The sequence below is a fragment of the Phodopus roborovskii genome, unplaced genomic scaffold (genome assembly GCF_943737965.1).
Source record: "Phodopus roborovskii unplaced genomic scaffold, PHOROB, whole genome shotgun sequence".
NCBI lineage: Eukaryota > Metazoa > Chordata > Mammalia > Rodentia > Cricetidae > Phodopus > Phodopus roborovskii.
The window spans coordinates 5,831,444-5,851,356 of NW_026126432.1; the positions used below are offsets into that span (position 1 = coordinate 5,831,444).

Genomic DNA, 19,913 nt, shown 5'->3' on the forward strand with positions numbered 1-19,913 from the left:
ACTTATTTCTTCCTTTGGTAGTATCTGCTCCCACTCTGGCAGGTCACTGGATTATACCTTAACTGTTCCTCTTACTACAATGTGACCTTCTTTAGAAAGAAGGGCACTTGCATGAAACAGCACTGAGGAAAAGTCGGTCAGCTGCAAGACACAGGCCTACTGTTCCTATTCAGGGCTTTGTTTGAAATCTTGCCTTGTTTCTCCTCAACAAACCCTGGCACAATGCTGCTGCCTGCTCCCTCCCAAACTCTATACAGGTTGCTGGGTCCCTGAATATGCGAGCAGGGCAGAGTTGGGCTTCCCATGAAAATCAAGTCAATGACCTGCCTCGTTGGCTTCTTGGGAACCAAAAAACAACCATAATTTTTCATCCGTTCCATTCTCAAGCGTTGTCAATGTTCACTCAGGTTGTAATGCAATACAAAACGCGTCAATTCCCCCAAAGCCAGTTCACCATGCATGATTTAATTACAGCCATTGGACAAACTCTACCTCTTCGACCAAAAATTCATTGACCTGACTCGGAGAAATATTTCCTTCAATAGCATGCATTACTAGGGTTATCCAATCAAGGGGAAGAAAATGAGGTGGTGTCAACATTGGTTTGCGAAGAAAACCTAAAGTATGACCATAAAAGTCTTTATCAGCAGACTGCTGATCCTGAAAGACCCAAATTCAGCCAACTGACAGCAAATTGACAGCCTCTCTATTTCCCAGCCCACTGCATCCCAACTGGAAAAAAAAAAAAAAAACAAAGACAGGAAGCACTGCAGCTACTCTTATTCAAATCCCTCACACTCTGCACTTGGTGTGGAAGTCAGATATACAAAATTATGCATGGTTTTGCAAAATTTGCATGTAAAAGATTGCACACAGGCTTCAATACAAGTCGCTTTGCTGTGACCATAGAAACATCAGAAAAGTTAGAAAATTCAGTCCACTGAACTTCAAATGACTTTATTAAAGTGTCACTAATCAGAGTTAAAAGACAGAAGGTTTTAGTGTCTGAGCCAACAAAGTGAGTAACTCCCGAAGTCTAATGACCAACTAAGAAAGCATTACTTAAAATCTAAGGAAAGGGGTGAGGGGGAGCTCGCTGGAAGCAAATTAAATGAGAAAACTTCCCTTGCCTTCCTCCAAAGACTGATCTCATTGAGCAAGGACAGCCCACTGACTTGCAATAGAGCAGAGTGCTTGCACTCTGGCCCTCCAGCTGAGAAAAATCTACCTGGTTAACATCGGAGGCCTAGTCTATAGAGATTTGTTCAGCACACACAGAGCAGACTTTGGAGAGAAAATCATAGCTGCATGTACATCAAATATGGTTGGGTCTATACACCCCATTCGAGCCAAATCACAGGCTGAAAAAACGCCAGCATGCAAATGTGAAGGCAAGCTCATAAACAATGCAGTGAAGAGAGGAGGTACACAGGCAGGAAAAGCTGCAAGGTGCCACTAGGAATAGAGAAAAAATTACCTTTATTTAAGTGCTAGCTATCAGGAAGGTTATGAATCTCAGAAGAAAAATAAAAGAAAGCAATTTACTTAAATGAAAACAATACACTACCATGTTCCTCCTTCCTTTTTCAGTCATTTGTATGTTTCTTTGTATGTTTCTCTCTGGCCTAAATTTGTGGTCAGCAGGGGAAGAAATATGAAATGCCCCAAATTGCAAGCTCAGATGGGGTAAACTCAGCACCTGAAATACCCAATATTTTTTCTTCTAAAGAGTTTGTTTGTTTGTTTCACTCTTCACCACTGTCAAATTCATCCAGGCAATTAAGCAGAAAACAGTAGGTACATCTGACGTTCCCTTTAGGATTTTTTCACAGCTCAGCAACTGCAAACACTTACTGGTCACCCATAATGTGTCAGCCAAGTACCTGCTACTACTACAGGACTACAGTGTGATGGCTGTTGCCATGAGCAATCTGCACACCATGATCAGATTGCATGCAGATTGCACAGGCTAAAAATGAGAAGTGCCTATGCATACATAAATGCAACATGGGTCTTCTGCAGTCTACAGAAAGACAGCAAGGCCTGTCACACAACTACATTTGTCTCTCTGCATCGACTGGACAGTCAACACTGCAGATGTGAAGAACCCAGGGATGGAGAAGAACACCAGATCAAAGAGACCATAATGGGGGTGGAGGTAGAGACAGTGCAATTCACAACATTTGCTGTGCTAACAAAATGATTTGAATTAAAGAGTTTTGAACTGAGGGGCAAATTGATTCTATCTGGTTGGCAACCAAGGATACTTCCCCCCTAATCAGCACCCTTGACCTACACAAAAAGTAAAGAGAAGGTACCTTCCAGACAGAAAGACTACAGAGATTTATCATCACGATCAAGGGGAAAATAAAAACTATCCATGAAGCATCTGTCTGGGGCATGCTCTGGGATTTTCTAGTAAATGAAAACTTGGGGTCTACTGGCCAGGAAGGGGTTAGACAGTTGCAGGCTCCTTCTCTTACTAAACTGTTGGTGTTTGGCTGAGTCCTTTGTGAAAGTCATTTACCTAACAAGTTTTCACCTACATTTTTCCCAAGTGGTTCAGAAATTCATTCAAAATAGGAAACAGTACAGGAGGATGTCTACAATACTGTGAAATGATAAACTTCCAAAGCAGATCTATGATACTCAAGAGCCATGTGTCAAATCTTTTGGGCATCTTCTGCCCAAACTTTTATCACTGCTAGTTAGCCATCAGAACATTTTACATTTTAGCAGTTGAGCTAGAATTTCCCCATATTGTAAAAATTCAAGTTGATCAGCTTTGCAAGGAAACCCACCCCATGCCCTCTTCTGGCACTCCTAATTCATATAACGAATTAAGTGTTTGCCCAACCTGTTACATGATGTGCCTGGAGGACTAGCTTGGTTCTGGTGGTTGCTTTTGCTTTATTTTATATTATTTTGGATTGAGTTCACCTGTAAAGATGTCCCATACTTTCTTTTCAAAACAAAACTTCTCTATAGGAGACTTTCAAATTAACATACTTCAGGGTCTGTTTAACCTGTTCATATATTCACTCACTGGCCTACAGCACATACGTTGTATACATCTTTCTGTAGTGTAGCTTCTCACAGATTCTCACCATATACATGACAGTTTTGACTTCTGTCACAGAGTACTACAGTTCCTCTAGCAGACAATAAACTCAGACTTTAACCCTTCAGGTCTACTCTACTAGGGACATACTTCAAAAGGGTTCTGCAGTTTTCCAAAATAGCAATAGTAGCTGGTGAAAAGCCTTATGGGGCCATTTCTAACTTTGTGTTTATTCAAAGGGGGGGGGGGAGAGAGAGAAAGAAAGTGTCCACAAGTTTTTCTACTAGTAGACAGATGTATGTCTCTATTTATGTATACAATTATTATCTGCTGTGGTGCTACAGGGGACAGCTCTCCTAATGAATCTGGGCACTGCCCTTGCTAGCTAGAACAGCAGTCTAAATCCCAAGTCTTAGGAAAAGAAATATTTTGCAAGTATAATGAGGTGTTTTATCATGCTGAACAGAATGTGTTGTTTAATCCAGGATGAAGAAAGTCAAACCAGGTAATATGGCCATACTTCCTTTCCAATGAGGACATTTAAAATTCCAACTGAGCAAAGTGACCTCTGGCATCCCAAAATAGGAGGACACTTCAAAAGCACACATGCTCCGATGTTTGACTCCAATATGAAGAAAATCACAAACATTTCATATATCTCAACCACGTGCCATGCAGTACTTAAGTGCTCTGAGTATATACAACCTCAGGCTTGATTAGACACATTCCTATTGCAACCACTAATGTGTTATAAAAGTAAAGAAAATACTCATGTGCAAATGTATTCAATTATATCAATACAACTCTCAAACCACACCCTTACTGTTCCCTTGTTCTAGGAAGAATGATTAACATTATTCAGTTTGGTTATTTTCAAAAATAATTTCACCACTCTAGTAAATCAACATGCTCATCATAAAACATAAGCAAGGAAATTAAAAGAGTCTCATAGTGTTTTTAGTTCTGAATAACCAAATAAGACAATTAACTGCAAATTCTAACATAAATGTAATTATTGATGCAGATTACTTTAAGGTTGGTCATTGAGAAGAATGATGAACAACAATAACAAAAAAATTATTTTAAAGGCCTGAATAAGTAAATTCAGTTACACTCAAGTTAGTTTTCTAGGAATTGGTGTTCTTTAAATTATTCTTCCCATTTTCAGATCTTATCTTATGTAGAAGGTGTCATAGGAAGTCACATCAATCTAAATGTGAAGGTTCATGTGTTCTTAAATGGAAATAACAAAATCTTCTTTCTCTAGAGGCAACGTGAAATTTTTGAATAATAGTACACCACTGCAGACATGGCCAGATTTCCACTTTGACTTAAGTAAAACATGTAAAAAAATACACTTATAATTTCTGTAATAAAACGCTGGTGCAAATTAAAATAACACCAAAAAATCCAAATGCCAAAGGCATGTACAATGACACCTCCAAATAATCACATTTTATAAAATTTAATTTGGAATCTTTGCAAATGTGATTCAGAATTGTTTGAACCTAAAATACTTTTACTCATAATGCCTTACTGAAATAGATTCATTCACATAAAATCATGTCATCTATGTGCCTTAAGTTCTTCAATTCCAGTTATTATGGAATTTTAGAAGTTCATAGAGTAATCATTAGATTTACTAGAAACTCTGTCTTGAAAAACAAACAAAAAAAATGTATTTCTTAAAATTAGTGTAATACTGACATAATCATGAACCCAATATTCATAATACCCAGGGTTTTTGTTTTGTTTGGGGGGTTAATTTTTTAGTTTTTTTTTTTTGGGGGGACTACATTTTTTTTAACCGCTTAGTGAATTCTTGAAACAAAGTATCTTTGAATATTTCCTGTCACTTTGGTTTATATACCCTCAAAGATTTCTTTTTGTTTAACTGTATTGAACATTTTACAAAATGAATGAAGGATCATTTAGAAAGCCATTAATCTTTCATGTATGATGGAAAGCCATGCATCGTCTCAATAAATCAATGTTCTTGAAAGACACAAAAGAACTCAGCTTTAATTCCAAATCCTCTACTTAAAACACCAAATGTCTTTGTATTGCACCGAGTACTCCAGATGGCTAACTACGTTTCAGTTATGCTAAACTCTGCTTCTTTGCAAGTGTTCTTTTCCTCTGTGCTTGCAGACTTTATGTTAAAAGCTACTGCTTGTGCATAAACCGTTGCAGGCTACTATATTCTTATATGTAAATGTGGATATCTTTTAGATGGGGGAAGAACATAGGGAATCCCAAAGCCTTAACAACACATTAGTAAGAACTTTAAAACACGTTGAGGCTGTGATCAATTCTGATAAGTTCTTAATCAAGACCTAATCCATCACCAACTTAATTCCTTTTGAATTGACATTGCTGTCTGCTCATGGTTTTGCTAGTTCAGGACTGTGAGAGTTTGGAACTCTACAGCAGTCTTCATTTCACAATCACAGACACCATGTCCATTTCAAATTGGAATCTTAGAAAAACTTCAGATAGTGACATTAGCAGGGCACCTCATGTGCTTTTTAAAACAACTCGAACATCCCACACAGTGAAACCATTTGCATACATTAGCTCCTTCCAAAAGGAGTTAAAGTGGCATTTTTAATGAGTGCTAAGAAAAGCTCTGATTTCAGTCCATCTTACATGCTTTCCCTCGGGCAGCTTACAGGGCCTTTCTTGTTTCCTGTGCTTGAAAGAAAACATTATTCTCACCTCCTCTTCTCTCCTTTCATCAGTAAAGCTTGCCTCATACATCAAAAACAATGGTGACATCAGACACTTGGAATAGCTGGTCAACTAATGCATACATGCTGCAGGAGTTTTGAATGACATTTACATCAGAAAAAGCAGCTTTCCGTTGATATCATCATGCTCCAGATCTGCCTCCAGGCTGCGCCCAAACCCCTCCACCCACTGAATGCTATCCAATCAAGATCCTCTCCACTGCCCAACCCCAGGCACCTGAACATCCTCCTGCTTTCTCCAGCATACCCAGTAGACTACTTAGGCACAGGCGCAAATCACACCAGTTGGAAAATCAGGCACAGGTCAAACCATACCAGTTGGAAGAACAGGCACAGGCACAAGCCACACGAGTTGGAAGAAAAAGATGAGTTAACGCCGCTGTAATAACACATTCAACAACCGAAAGGGCAATATGGCACCACCAGATTCTAGTGATCCTACATTAGCAAAAGCTGAACGTTCCAAAGCAGCTAGAACAAGAAAACGAACTTCAAAATTACTACAAGAGGAAGACAGAGGCACTTAAAGAGGAAATAAAAATGGATAACTTCATGCTCGTGCTCTCTGTGCTCCTGCCGTGGTTAAGCTCCCTGTTTGCTGCCCAGTGGAAACTTACAGCCGCTACTCCACTGCCCTTGTGTTTCTGCAATTGCTGCTGCTGCTGCTGCTGCTGCCATATCCCTAATGTCACCACAACTGCTCCTTCTGCAGTAGCTCCAAGTATCACCACTGTACTCCCTTCCCCACAGGGCTGGTGAAGGTGTTATTGCCGCCCCCCACACCGCTGGTACAGATGTTATTGCCACCCCCAACATGACTACCGCTTCAGCTTCTCCCACAAGGGCTGACATCCCTGCGAGTGCTGATGCTGCTGTATCAGAGCCAGGCTGGCTGCCCTCAGAGCCAGCTTCAGAATTTGCAAATGTGTGATTCCCTCCTGTATAATAAGCAGGAGCCCTTTACTAAGAAGATTTTTGCTAACGATGCGTTGTGTGCTATTTCATCATCACCACTTAAGGTCTGATTCACATTTTCTATCCCAAGGATTTTCCTTAAATGTTTGAGAATAATTTGCATTGTAAATGAATGTCCTTGTAAGGGTTTCTCATGTAAGGTAACATCTGAGAAAAAAATCAAATTTAAACCTTTGCCTATAAAAGTCAAATATGTTTTCTAAACTTTAAATTTTGCTTTGTTTAAATTGAAACATTAAAGAACATAGAGATTAAAGAATTAGAGATCTTGATTTTAAAAACAATTGGGGGACAGTATTTCATTAAGTTCTACTGTTTTTTATAAATCAGGATTTTAGTGTTTTTCACATTCACTTAACTAAAATCATACTTCAGTGTTTAAAACATTATCATTTATAGCTCATTACAAAAAAACTTAAAGTGATACTTGTATTCTATGCCACAAACTCATACTAAGATAAAAGCAATAGCAATGTATGCCAAATACAGTGAAAATACCAGTTAATCATTTTTCTGTCATTGTTATAGATTTAAAAAAAAAAAAAAAACCTACAGTCAGACTATATAGGTGTCTAGAGTGACAAAGCAAAACAAGCCCCTGCCCTTTCTAACAATGTGCTACAGGCAGTTACTCTGTCCTTTCCTTGTCTCTATCACCAACTGTAAGATGGTGCCAGCAACAGAACTTATTTCTAAGCATCATTTTAAGTTTGAATGAAAGAGAATAAGTAGCCATCTGTTGTTACTGAATGCTAGTTTTATTGTGTTGGGGAGAGTAGCTTATCATTGCTCAAAGACCAGGTTCCGTGAGTGCATAGTGATTGCTTACTAACTACTAATATAACTAGATATGATGTTAAAAATCAGTGAGTAATTGCATTTCCTGAGTGGGTCCTACAAATATAGTATCTAAATAGTCAAATGACTGGGGGAAGAAGGGTTTCTGAAGAGCCAAGATTATAGTCGCACAGAGTGGATCTGGCTTCAAACAACAGGAAGGAAAGGAAGAAGGCAGTGATTACAGTAGCACAGAGGGGGTCCTGGACTCAAGCAAGAAGAAAAGACAGGCATTAGAAGTGATGGCAGCCTAGACCTGGGTGTAGAAGAAAACCTCTTGAATAAAGCTGGTATCTACTTAATTGCATAATGATATTTCATTTAACATTATTTTAAAACAGAAGAGAACAAAAATGGGCATCTTCTAATAGATGTTACATTATAGCGACCAAGAAATCAATTTCAGTCCACACAGGTCAAACAATTCAAACAATTTCTATCTAAATCTAACACTACTCTAGTTTGCTTTCTGCTTCTGTGATTCTGACTAAAAGAAACTTGGGGAGAATATGTTCATTTCGTTTACACTTGCAAGAACAGCTCATCACTAAGGCAAGTCAGCAGTAACTGAAGCAGAGAATGTAGGAAAAACGCTTCCAGCTTGCTCCCTCCTGCTTACTCATCTGCCTTTCTTATATAGGCCAGGATTGCCTGGCTAGGGGATAGCACTGCCCACAGTGGACTGGGCCCTCCTACATCAGCTAGCAATTAAGAAAATGACCAACAGATATGCTTAAGGGCAAGTCTGATGGAGGTAATTCATCAGGAAAGGTCCTTCTTCCCACGTGGGTCAAGTTGACAACAAAACTTATCCACCACAAACACTAAAGGCTCAAGTGTGGCATAAATAATAATGCATCAGTGAAATCATCTGGAGACACCACTCCATGTAGCCATCTTCTAGGTTTTTCTGACAACAGACCAGGGTCTTTAAAAATCAAGTTCCTCTATGCAGCAGGTGTGGATTTGAAGTGGGTCTGCTTGATGCCACAGCACTCAACAGTGTTCCAGGGAATGAACAATGGCCTGATATTGAGGACCAGGAGGTAGCAGCCAATTTTTCGCAATAACAATGACACTAAGACTCTAATCGACCCCTCTGGTTCTGGTCTCTGGTTATTGCTTGCTTACAGACAAGTAGACTCGAACCCAAGGCCAGGGTCAGGAGTCCAGCCTACATGCTCCTGCATCTGTTTTCCATCTCACTACAAAACTGAAAATCCTAAGTGGCTTTCAATCTCTGCTGTAACAACCCTAGGAAGCTCTCTAAATTGGCTCTGTCTAAAGGCTGAGATGATGACATCTGTTTCAGTTGATTCTCATGGCTGTGTTCATTTTGTATCTCAAACTAGCAATAAGGAACAAACTTCCGAAAGGAACCAACTGCTAAGTTACAAACTGCACAGACATCTTTGCTCAGGTACACCCAGATACCAAAACTTCCCTTTCTCTTTACATAGCCTCAGGCAGTCTACATTTTTCATCTAGATTTTTTTTTCCAGTGACTTCTCAAATTTTATTGGTTCCTTAGTCCCCAGGGTAGCCTCCTTCTCAGCCTCAATGTCTCAGAACTCTCATGTCGTTGGTCTCGGACACCACTTTGCCATCCACAACCTTGTGGGTGGTTGTCCTCTGGACAGTTTGCATGGAGTTACTGGAGTCCAGGGCATCGCTGAGACTGAAGTCTTCCCCATCTTCTAGCAAGCGGCGGTAGGTGGCAATCTCAGCCTCAAGTCTAACCTTGATGTTCAGCAGGGCTTCGTATTCCTGGGTTTGGCGTTGCCCCTCAGCCCGGGTTTGTGCCAGCTCTGACTCCAGGTGCAGAAGGACCCCATTGAGCTGCTCCATCTGCGCGCTGTATCAGGTCTCCACATCCCTAAGGCTGTTCTCCAAGCTGATTTTCTGATTTTTCATGGCATCCAGGTCGATCTCCAAGGCCTGAAAGGTGCGTCTCAGGTCAGTGAGTGTGGTCTCAGCATCTCTGATTTCAGCAGACTGGGTGGTGACTACTGTGGTGCTCTCTTCAATCTGCTGGGACCAGTACTTGTCCAGTTCCTCACGGTTCTTCTGAGCCAGTTCCTCATACTGGGCCCGGATGTCAGCCATGATCTTGCTGAGGTCCTGAGATTTGGGGGCATCCACTTCCACGGTAAATCCAGAGCTGGCAATCTGGGCTTCCAGTCCTTTGACTTCCCCCTCGTGATTCTTCTTCATGAACAGCAGTTCCTCCTTGGGGACTCGATTTCTGTCTCGAGCTGCAGCCGCCTGGCCAGCTACCTGGACAGGGTGAAGAGTCTGGAGACTGAAAACAGGAGATTGGAGAGCAAAATCCGGGAACATCTAGAGAAGAAGGGGTCCCAGGGCGCCAGAGACTGGGGCCACTATTTCAAGACCATCGAGGACCTGAGGGCTCAGATCTTTGCGAATTCCGTGGACAATGCCCGCATCCTGTTGCAGATCGACAATGCTCGACTGGCTGCCGATGACTTCAGGGTCAAGTATGAGACAGAACTGGCCATGCGCCAGTCTGTGGAGAGCGACATCCATGGACTGCGAAAGGTGGTGGATGACACCAACTTCATCTAGATTTCTTAGGTCTGCAGTCAGCAGTCTAATTCTTGGTCCTTAGCTTGAGTGTTTGAGAAAGTATAAGAACTTAGGCCCAGTAGGGGGCCTCAGGTATTAACTGAGTGTCTGAGAAAACATGGCATCCCTCTTCCCTTTTTGTTCCCTGGTCATTATGAGGGGAAGTGAACCCCTCTTCCTTCTTTTCATTTCCTGGTCTCTATGAGGTGAGCATTCTACTATATTAAATGCATCCTGTTGTCATATCTACCACATTTGCACCAAAGCTACTGGCAAATCATCCATGGGCTGAAGTCTCATGTTTGGCTGTGTCTTCATGTCTGGGTTCATTGCTGTGAGCCTTTGTTGGTATCATGGGCATGTAACTCCTGCAACCTGTCTGCATGATTCAATTCCCATGGACAGTTAGGCTCCATATTATCTCTTCCACCACTAATAAAGCTGTGTTCATTAACAGTTAGCCTACTGTAGTTAAATTTTCCTTCAACCACAACCACTGCTAGAAAGCAAAAACCAACTCATTCATGTCTATGCATTTAATTAGGAGACACGCTTAGTTATATCCATGGTAGAAACATCCCCATCAAAGACAGCTTAACATCCAAATTTAATTTAGCTAACTATAAATGTGACCCAGAGAAAATACACATTTTCTGTTTTCTAAGTATGTCCTTCCTCTCCTCTCTTTCCTCTGCTTTGTTGCCACAGTCTCCCCTTTGAAGCCCAGGCAAGCCTTGAGTTTGCCATCCTCCCCCATTGTGTTGATTTATACTTTATACTTCTCTTTACAACCAATTAATGCTTTGTCTAATGTGATATATTCATGTTCTCTGAAAGCAAACATTATTAACTCTTTCACAGAAATGTTGGTTGAGCATATTTTCTGATTTAAAAACCAACGAATCTTCACTAAACCACAAACAAAACTGGAAGTTCGGTTTAAGCATGGACCAGGCTCAGTGCTGTCAATCATCTGCATAGTGCTTGAACCTTCATCTTTTCATCACATTTTCAAGGGATAATTTATGATGATGCATAGTAATTGAAAACAGAGAACTGTATTAGAAAGAATGAAAGCTTTGGACTTTGAAACTAAGTCTGTCCTAAACAATGTGCTCCCATGGTTATGGTTGCTCATAGCCTGTGTGTGAAGTGGGGTTAATTTTTCATTGGTGTGATAAAACACGATAAAGAAAAACATCATTGAAAGGAAGGATTTATTCAGCTTATACTTCCAGGTCCTAACCAACTCACCCCTGAGTGAAGTCAGAGCAGGAATTCAAACAGAAACTATGGAGGAAAGGTACTTATTAGCTTCCTTCCTGGCTCATGCTCAGCTAGACTTTCTTACGTAGTCCAAGACTTTGTGCCTAGGGATGGTGCTACCCACAGTGACCTGGGCCCTCCCACATCAATCATCAACCAGGACAGTGCTTCCCAAACAGGCCCATAGGCCAGTCTCATAAATTCTTTACAGTAAAGGTTCATTTTTCCCTGGTGACTCTAGGTTGTGTCAAGTTAGCAAAAGAAGACTGTTCAGTACAATAAGTGTCCAGCCCTGCCTTCGGGATCACTGCACTCTCAGCTTCTTATTTCTAGAGAAGTTATTTTGGCAACAAAATCAACAAGCAAAAGGAAGAACTTGCTCCATTTCTTCCACTATAATACCAAAATAAATAAGTAAATAAATGAAAGGCACCGGAGTGAGACAACTGGAAACAGAATGGACACTTTCCACCATAATTCTTCATAGAAACAGAACTTAGAAATTGCAGTGTGCAGCCATCAGATGAAAGTGTTTTAAGACTTACTGTTAGGAAATATTCCCGATAAGTGATTAAATTAAAACAAAGGTCTTTACAACCTGAACATGGCCTGAAGTGTCCATCATGACATAATCAATGTCCTTTTCAATATTTTATAGCAACCCTTATATGAAATGCTACTTAAAAATGGCTTCTGCACTAAACAGGTGTCCAAACAGACTACTGAAGTGAAGAACACTCATCTGGGACTGCATTATAAAAAAACATAAAACAGATTGTGTTAGTTACCTAAAGTAAATGTCTTCAAAAACCATTATGTTAAAAACAGGATTCACTTCCCTCTCTTAGCTAAAAACCTTTCTCTTCTGAGCTTTTCTCTCCAGTTCACTGAACATTCACTGTCATGTAAATTTTATTTTTGTGCTAGACTTTAAGTAATTAAGAAAATTGCCATAGAGGTGTTTCGATGTACATCCTTAGTAATTCCCTTAAATTTAAATGCTTGGTTGATTTCCATCTACACAGAGTCCTTACATGTGTCGCCACTGTCCCCTTGTGAACAGTAGCTATTTCCCTTGACCAGTAGTTGTTTACATTTTTGTGAAATTATTGCCTTCTGGGCCACACAAGGAGTAAACAGTCAAATGAAGGAGCCTCAACAGTAAACCAAGCAACCTGCAAGAAGAATCTATACTACTGTGAGATATGTTTTCCTCCCAAGGCTTAGTGAAAGGCTGCACTGTGTGCCCTTTAGTAGACACAAGCACAAGTCTCTATGAGGCTATGCATCTGTCTGAGTTCCCACTGCAGGTAGGACTTTGAACAAGCTACTCCCCTTTTCAAATTCTGTTGACCAGGGAGCTGGAGAGAGGTTAAGAGCACTGGTTTCTCCTCCAGAATTCATGAGTTCAAAACCCAGCAACTGTATGGTAGCTCAGAACCTTCTATAATGGAATCTAATGTCCTCTTGGAGCATGGAGATGTATATGAAGACAGAGCAATCATATACATAAAATACATAAAGAAATAAATCTCAAATTCTGTTGACTGTGAAACTTTAAAATTCAACGTGCCTCTATACCTAACATCAAAACAATAGAGAAGCTCTTTAAAAATTAAAGTGTACATCAAATTTGCTAATGGAGGATTGAAAACTTGACTCTTAGGAAATAACAAGCTTACAAAGATAAATTTTAAACTTATTTTTTTTATTTCTCCAGTTATTTACACTTTGTCTCATGTTCTATCAATCAACAGAATGTGTTTAGGACACTTTTTAAAACTACTTTTCATTTTTTGGGGTTGGGGTATGGGAGCCCATTCATATTTAAGAGGTATGGAGGTCAGAGTTCAATGTCAGCTTTGTTTTTCAGATGTTATCCACTTTGGGTTTTTGAGATAGACTTTCATACTTAGGCCAGATTTAAGAGGTTTAGAAGCCTGGCCAGTGGCCCCCCAGGTGTCTGCTGGAGTGTTCCCTTCAGACAATCTCTGAGGTAGGAGGGTAAGATGAACTAAAAATAAGTGTATAATGTGATGAAGTTAACACTCAGCAAAGTGTGCCCAAACTCCAGTCTCAAACAATCACTCCCCTCCTGTGTTGCTACAGAAAACCACCATCTACCACCATTTTTAACCAAAGGTGATTCCATTTGGTGTATCTGCTCTTGGATGCTGACTGACAAACATTGTTCATGGGTATAAATGCATTGATGAACTCCCACAGATACACAAAGAAGGGGATACAGGGATGGCAACCTCTATAGTGTCCATCCATCTCTGCTTATGCACAGAGAAGAGGATACAGGGGCCGGCTGCCTCTACAGCATCTACAGCATCTATTCATCTGTGTGTATACAGATATAGCATGGCCACCTGCATCACATCAGCCTTCTGTGCTGGAGTAACCCAAGTTCTTAGAAAGCTAAACTGACACTCCTGACCAAAGCCATCTTGCCCCACAAAGAAAAACTCCCCTCCCCACATCATTCATTTCTCAATAAGTCAGGGGTCAAGTGGTGCTCTCAGTTTGCCAGGCCCTGGGCTCAGAACACTAAAGATTCATTACTTACTTCCAACTAATTATGACCTCAATGGAAAGATAATTTCTGTATTTTACTATTCAGCGTAATAAAACAGTAAGCTGACTTTCCAACACAGGCAATCCTGGTCCACATAGACACAAACATGAATGGCTATTTTAATGGGTTTAGTGGGTGGATTTAAATACACTATCTTAAAAAATAGACAGTGACTCAACTTTTTTGTAGCAATAGCATGACTCCAAAAGGCTGAGAAAAAAGAATCACTCTGACAGGAAAACAGAAGCAGTTCTAGTGTTTAGCGGCCCAATATTCACACAGTTTGACATAATCACACTTAAAGCAGTGGATAAAGTATGGGCTTCATTTTATATACTACTGCTAGTAAAAATGTCACAAATTCTGAAAATTGCTATAAATTTAAAATAACAAGGACAATATTTAATATGCTTTTAAATTTAAAGACATTCAGCTTCTCCAGAACATGGAGTGAAGTAAATTTCTGAGGAGAATATAGAAAATTTGGAAGGTGTCATGGACAAGGTATGTTACTTCCATTCTTTTCAGTATAAATGATGTCTTGGGGGTAGTGGATCTGGTTGGGAGGGACTGTGATGGTTTCATGGATGGAGAGAGGTGAGTGAGTAGCATTGTCTGTAAGCCGTGTTTTTACAGCTAAACTTCCTGCTTCAAGTTCAACTCAGCATTCACTTGAGAAGGCTTTGTGGATATCATTGCCCTTCTGGAATCTCAGACTGAAGCTTAGAGTCAGACCCCAGTGCAAGCTGGGAAGTGGGTAACTTCCACTGTGACACCTCTGCCACTCACATCTGTTGTGTGAGCAGACTGCCAATCACTGTCAATCTTGCAATCATTTCCAACTGAGGCTGCAAAGTCTCCATAGCACTCAAAGCCTGGGCCTCTCTCCCCTCCTCAGCTTCTCTCTCTGTCCTGTAACTCAGCCCCAGTAGGTCAAACATTCTCCAGGAGATGAGAGGATGTAACAGTCATTCTGAGTGATTTGTAATGTTTGAAACCATGTCACATCTTTAAACAGCAGCATCTCTTTGGTAGGACTGTTAGCTTACAGCCTTAGTGGTTTACATTTCTTAATGAGTAAAAACAGTCTAGGCAATAGTTGACTAGAGATGATATCAAATATTTTAGCCACTGCCTAATACTTTACAAAGAAAGAAATGGTCCCCTGTAGATTAAGCCAGAGTTTTTCTAAAACACCCCTTAATCAGGTTCCTCATGACAGTGAAAAACACTAACAACAGGAACCTTCTCCAGGTACCAGAGAGAATTTCCATGGGGAGAGCCCCAGGAATCTCTTCCCATTCTGAAACCCAGCTGCCAGAATGTCTCTTCCATAATAACCATGTTTATGGTGTGAAGATGGAGAGAAGCTAGAGGTGAAGTAGAGGTTAGTCCAAGAAACACAAAAGTTACAGGTTTCAGTGACATGGAAGCATTTAACAGAAGTGAATGAACAGGGGGCTAAGGAGGGAGATTAAATACATAGAGCACCTGAAATGACTATGTGATCATCATGGTCACCTGGGTAAGAATCAATTTCATCAAAGTTTGTTCTGTTGTTCAGATTTGGTAGAAATGACATCGTAGGTAGACGGAACAAAAGTGGGCAGTATAGACAATGCATTCAAAGCATATCCTGAGAAGGATGTTTAAAAAAAAAAAAAAAAAAAGCAAGAGTCATTCTTACAAGGAGAACAGGGGTGAGTGCTGTTGGGAGCAAATTCACAGGCTGCCATCACGCCACTGCCCTGCATGTTTCTAAGTGGCTCCTGATTCTCCTTAAACTGGAAACTTCTTTGGTTTTACTCAAGGTATTTCTTAAATGCAGGGAGAAGGGCTAGGAGCAAAGTCTTGGCCATACGTAAATTATCTGCCAATTAGACTCCTGTTCATCACCATGACTTCATTGTACAATTATATCATGGGGGTGGGGAAGCCTACCCTTTGTACAACAGGAGCATATGGCTGACAGATCATTATAGGTCGTTAATATTGCTAATTATTCTTACTAGTGTATGTGTGGTGGAGGGAATATGCCGCAGTGTGTGGTGGAAGTCAGAAGACAACCGGGAGCTGGTTCCCTCCCTTATCCCTGAGAGATAACTCAGGTCATGGGGCAAGGAAAAAGCACTTTAACCTACTGAGTTATCCTGTTGTCTCATGTATACATGTTTTATAATGGAGATTTATATAATAATTAATTTTCCCACTTATCTTCATTTTCTGTATCATGTTCTCCTCCATGGGCTGCTCTTACATAGACTACTAAAATTCTGGCGTTAGGAAATATCATCATGGATGGTGATGGCCCACACCTTTAATATCAGTAATAGGGAGGCAGAAGCAGTGAGTTCAAGGCTAGCCTGGTCTACAGAGTGAATTCCAGAACAGCCAGAGCTATTACACAGGGAAACCCTGCCTAAAAAAAAAAAAAAAGAAAAAAGAAAAAAAAACAGAAATAAATAAATAAATAAATAAATAAATAAATAAATAAATAAATCCCATTCTATTTGGAAACACTTTAAGGAACAACCATATCTCCATTGGCCCCTCTTATTTGTCAGTTAGTCCTGTCCTGAAGGAGAAGTCTGCATCTGTCAATGCCTAACCTGTTCCTCCCCCTCCACCACTAGTCCTTATCTCAGCTGCCTAGTTCTTGTTAGTCAGGTCCATGCCCAGCATGTTCAGACATCTCACCCAACATGAGCCAACTCTAATTCTAAACGGCCTGGAATAAAATCATTTCTTAACTTACTTATCAGCACCCACCATCTCCATCTCTCTTCTTGGTAATCAGTACGGCATTGTTGTGATAATTAATAGATTATCCAATGGCTAAAGCTCATTCTAGTCTTAAATACAGTCCAAACCATATACATAAGGGTTGGGCTGGTATATATAGTTGTTCTTCTGGATATGTTCACCTGTGTGAGGTCAGAGATCAACATCAGGTCACTCCAGGACTGAATGCCAGTTTCACTAAAGAGTGAAAAGTGTCCTTTAGAATACAGTGCAGTTATTGATTGCACTATACGAAGATTCCAGTCTCAATGTCTGTGCAATGTTCTGTGCATAGAGAATCGGTGCTTTTCACCCAGCTGAGGACTGGGGTTATATAAAGCAAGGTTCTGTCTGACTGCACTGTGAACCTGAGAAGCTGCTGTCTGGGGAAGCCCATTCCCACTACAAAGAGCCGCTAAATGAACCTGCTCACTTTTATAATGAAGGGGAGCCCGGCAATTCAAGCAAAATAACTGACAAAGGTGGCGGTAAAATTTGGGCTAACAAGACAAACTTTGAATTGGGAATAATTTCTAACCATCCACAAGAGGGTTGGGGAGTCAAGCCAAATGCCATGTGTCACCATAAACCCAGATGCACATATCACTGGACAATGACAGCAAGTGCAGGGGCAAAATCATACACTGCTGATGGACTGACTTGCAATAACAAGTAGTTGTAAAACACATCATGGAGGGAGACAGGGTCATCCCTAGATGGTGCTGGGGGAAAAGCCTTATTCATTTGCAGCATGCGTGAGTCAAGCTACACCCTTCATTCCTCATCATGGAAAAGTGGACTGAAGATGAAAGGCAGAGCCTCAAGATGAACATTAAAATACAACAGTACACTTCCTTCCAAAATAGGGATCATGCACCTTTTTATTGAAAGCTCAGAAGAACCGACAATAAAATAAAACAAAAAACAGGCACATACAAATCAGACTAAAACACTTCAGAATGATAGAAACAACCGCCCAGTGAGAGAAAAATCTATAGAGGAATCTGACAGGGGTTAATGATGAAAATATATGAGGAACTGAAAAATGTCAATAGCATCAAAATGAACAAAAAAGTTAAATCATGAGCAGAAAACCCAACATCTCCAGAAGATGTACAGATAGAAAGGCCAGCAGGTCTGTAAAGAATGTTTGGCATGGAAGAGCTTCAGCAAACATGACCCCAGACTATGATATGACACTCCACTCTAGCTAGTTAGGATGGTAGCCATCTAAAACCAAGATGAGTGCTGCAGGGGGCTGGAAGAATTTACTCACATACACCATTGGTTGGTGGGTAAGTCACTTCCCATGTCAACAACAAAAGCCCTTGGATGACCAACTTATGAGGATAAAGGGTTTTCTTATGGATTACAATTTTGGAGGCTGTGGTTCATGACCCATTGGCATCCTTGATTTGGGCCAGTGGTGAGGCAACAGATTGGGTTAGAAATGCATGGGTGGAGTGAATTGGTTACATCATGAGCCAGAGAACAAAGAGAGAAAGAGGAAGGGGATCATGGGCACTGGCCTTCTTCAAGGGTGTCCCTGAATATCCTAAATACACACACACACAAAGTGACACCATACCTTAGTAGTGGCATCAGAGGAGAGCAGGTCAACAAAATCTGAACTGTAGCAATAGAATGAGAACTGGTAGCTCCATCATGTACAAATATTAAAGAGAGAAGTGCCACAAAATACAGTGACCCATCACTGGATGTGTCCAGACAGAAGAAATGCAGGCATTGGAGAGACAAATCCACATCTGTGTTGACCGAGCACTGTGCAGGAGCCAGGATATAAAACCAACCGACCCAAATGACCATCAGTGGATAAGTGGGAAAAAACACCTGACTCATGTGCAGTGACAATGCATGGTTGCCAAAACAGTGAGACCTGAATCTGCAGCCCCATGCATGAGACTGGAGGGATGTGAAGGTGAATGAAAGCACCAAGCACACACTGATGCCACGTGATCTCTGTGCCTCACTCAGACCTGAGAGCTGATGACTTAAACAGAAAGTAAAGTAGAGTTCATGGAGTTTGGTGTAATTTTGAGGGTATATGGGTCAGATAGGTGTCACACCTACACCACAGCCATTAAGAGAAACAATATCTCAAGAGACTTAATATACAACAAGGCAACCACAATTGCAGATAATACAATGTATTTGTGAAACATGTAAAGGAGGTGTGATCTAAGAACTCTCACCAGGAAATAACTGTTATGTAATAAACTAGCAGAGTAGCAAGACTTGACTACATCACAATAAACATGCATACACATACATGCATATATACATATAAAGACATATACATACATGCACATACATATCCATCACATATGCAAACACACATAGGCACATACATGCACACACTCACATAAACACACTCATACACACACAAACATTCTTCAAAACATTCATTTATCCATCATTTAAAATAAGCATATTTGGGAAATTCATAAAATAAACTATCAAAAGATTCTGCCTGACAAAGTCTCCATTATTTATACCAATATTTTCTGAATTATAAATGGCTGAGAAATACATCTTAAATAGACATTTGGAAGGCAGCATACACCATAGATTTTCACATAACTACACAGATAAATCTGCTGATTGATTTCCTGTTGTGTTACCAGTAAGTCCTAAGGTAATGTACTTCTTGGGTTGGTAAAATCAATAATTACTTGAACAGTGAACCAAACCAAAATACTTTTTCATTAACCTATTTAACCTACCTGTTTGAGAATGGAGTAATCTTAGATATTTTAATTGAAAAAAAAAAAGCATTGCTATCAACCAAAAAAAAATAAGTTACAGCCTCTTGCTTCCTTCTGCAAGTCATGGCCAAAAACAATTTTAAAATGAGAGATATCTTACTTTAAAATTTCAAGATTGAACATGTACCATCTTTAAACAGAAAAGAATAGTATGTTCCATGGAATGCTAATAGATCAGTATACTATATTTTTCTGTTGCTTTGTTAAAATTAGCAACTCAGTTACCTTCCTGTGGCTGAGATAGAATACCAGGACTGAAAGAAACTCACATACAAAGATTTTCCTTGGTT

The 19,913-nt window shown here is 40.2% G+C and overlaps 3 protein-coding genes across 3 annotated transcripts in view; all 3 read right to left on the reverse strand.

Annotated features, from left to right (window-relative positions):
- Fat4 (FAT atypical cadherin 4) overlaps positions 1 to 19,913 on the reverse strand; it is a 132,536-nt gene that overhangs the window by 103,883 nt on the left and 8,740 nt on the right.
- LOC127223176 (keratin, type I cytoskeletal 18-like) lies at positions 9,181 to 9,471 on the reverse strand. The gene has a single exon (XM_051185694.1). The coding sequence runs from the start codon at positions 9,469 to 9,471 to the stop codon at positions 9,181 to 9,183; it is 291 nt and encodes a 96-aa protein (XP_051041651.1).
- On the reverse strand, positions 9,484 to 9,837 carry LOC127223177 (keratin, type I cytoskeletal 18-like). Its single transcript, XM_051185695.1, has one exon. It carries the CDS (start codon positions 9,835 to 9,837, stop codon positions 9,484 to 9,486), a length of 354 nt encoding a protein of 117 aa, XP_051041652.1.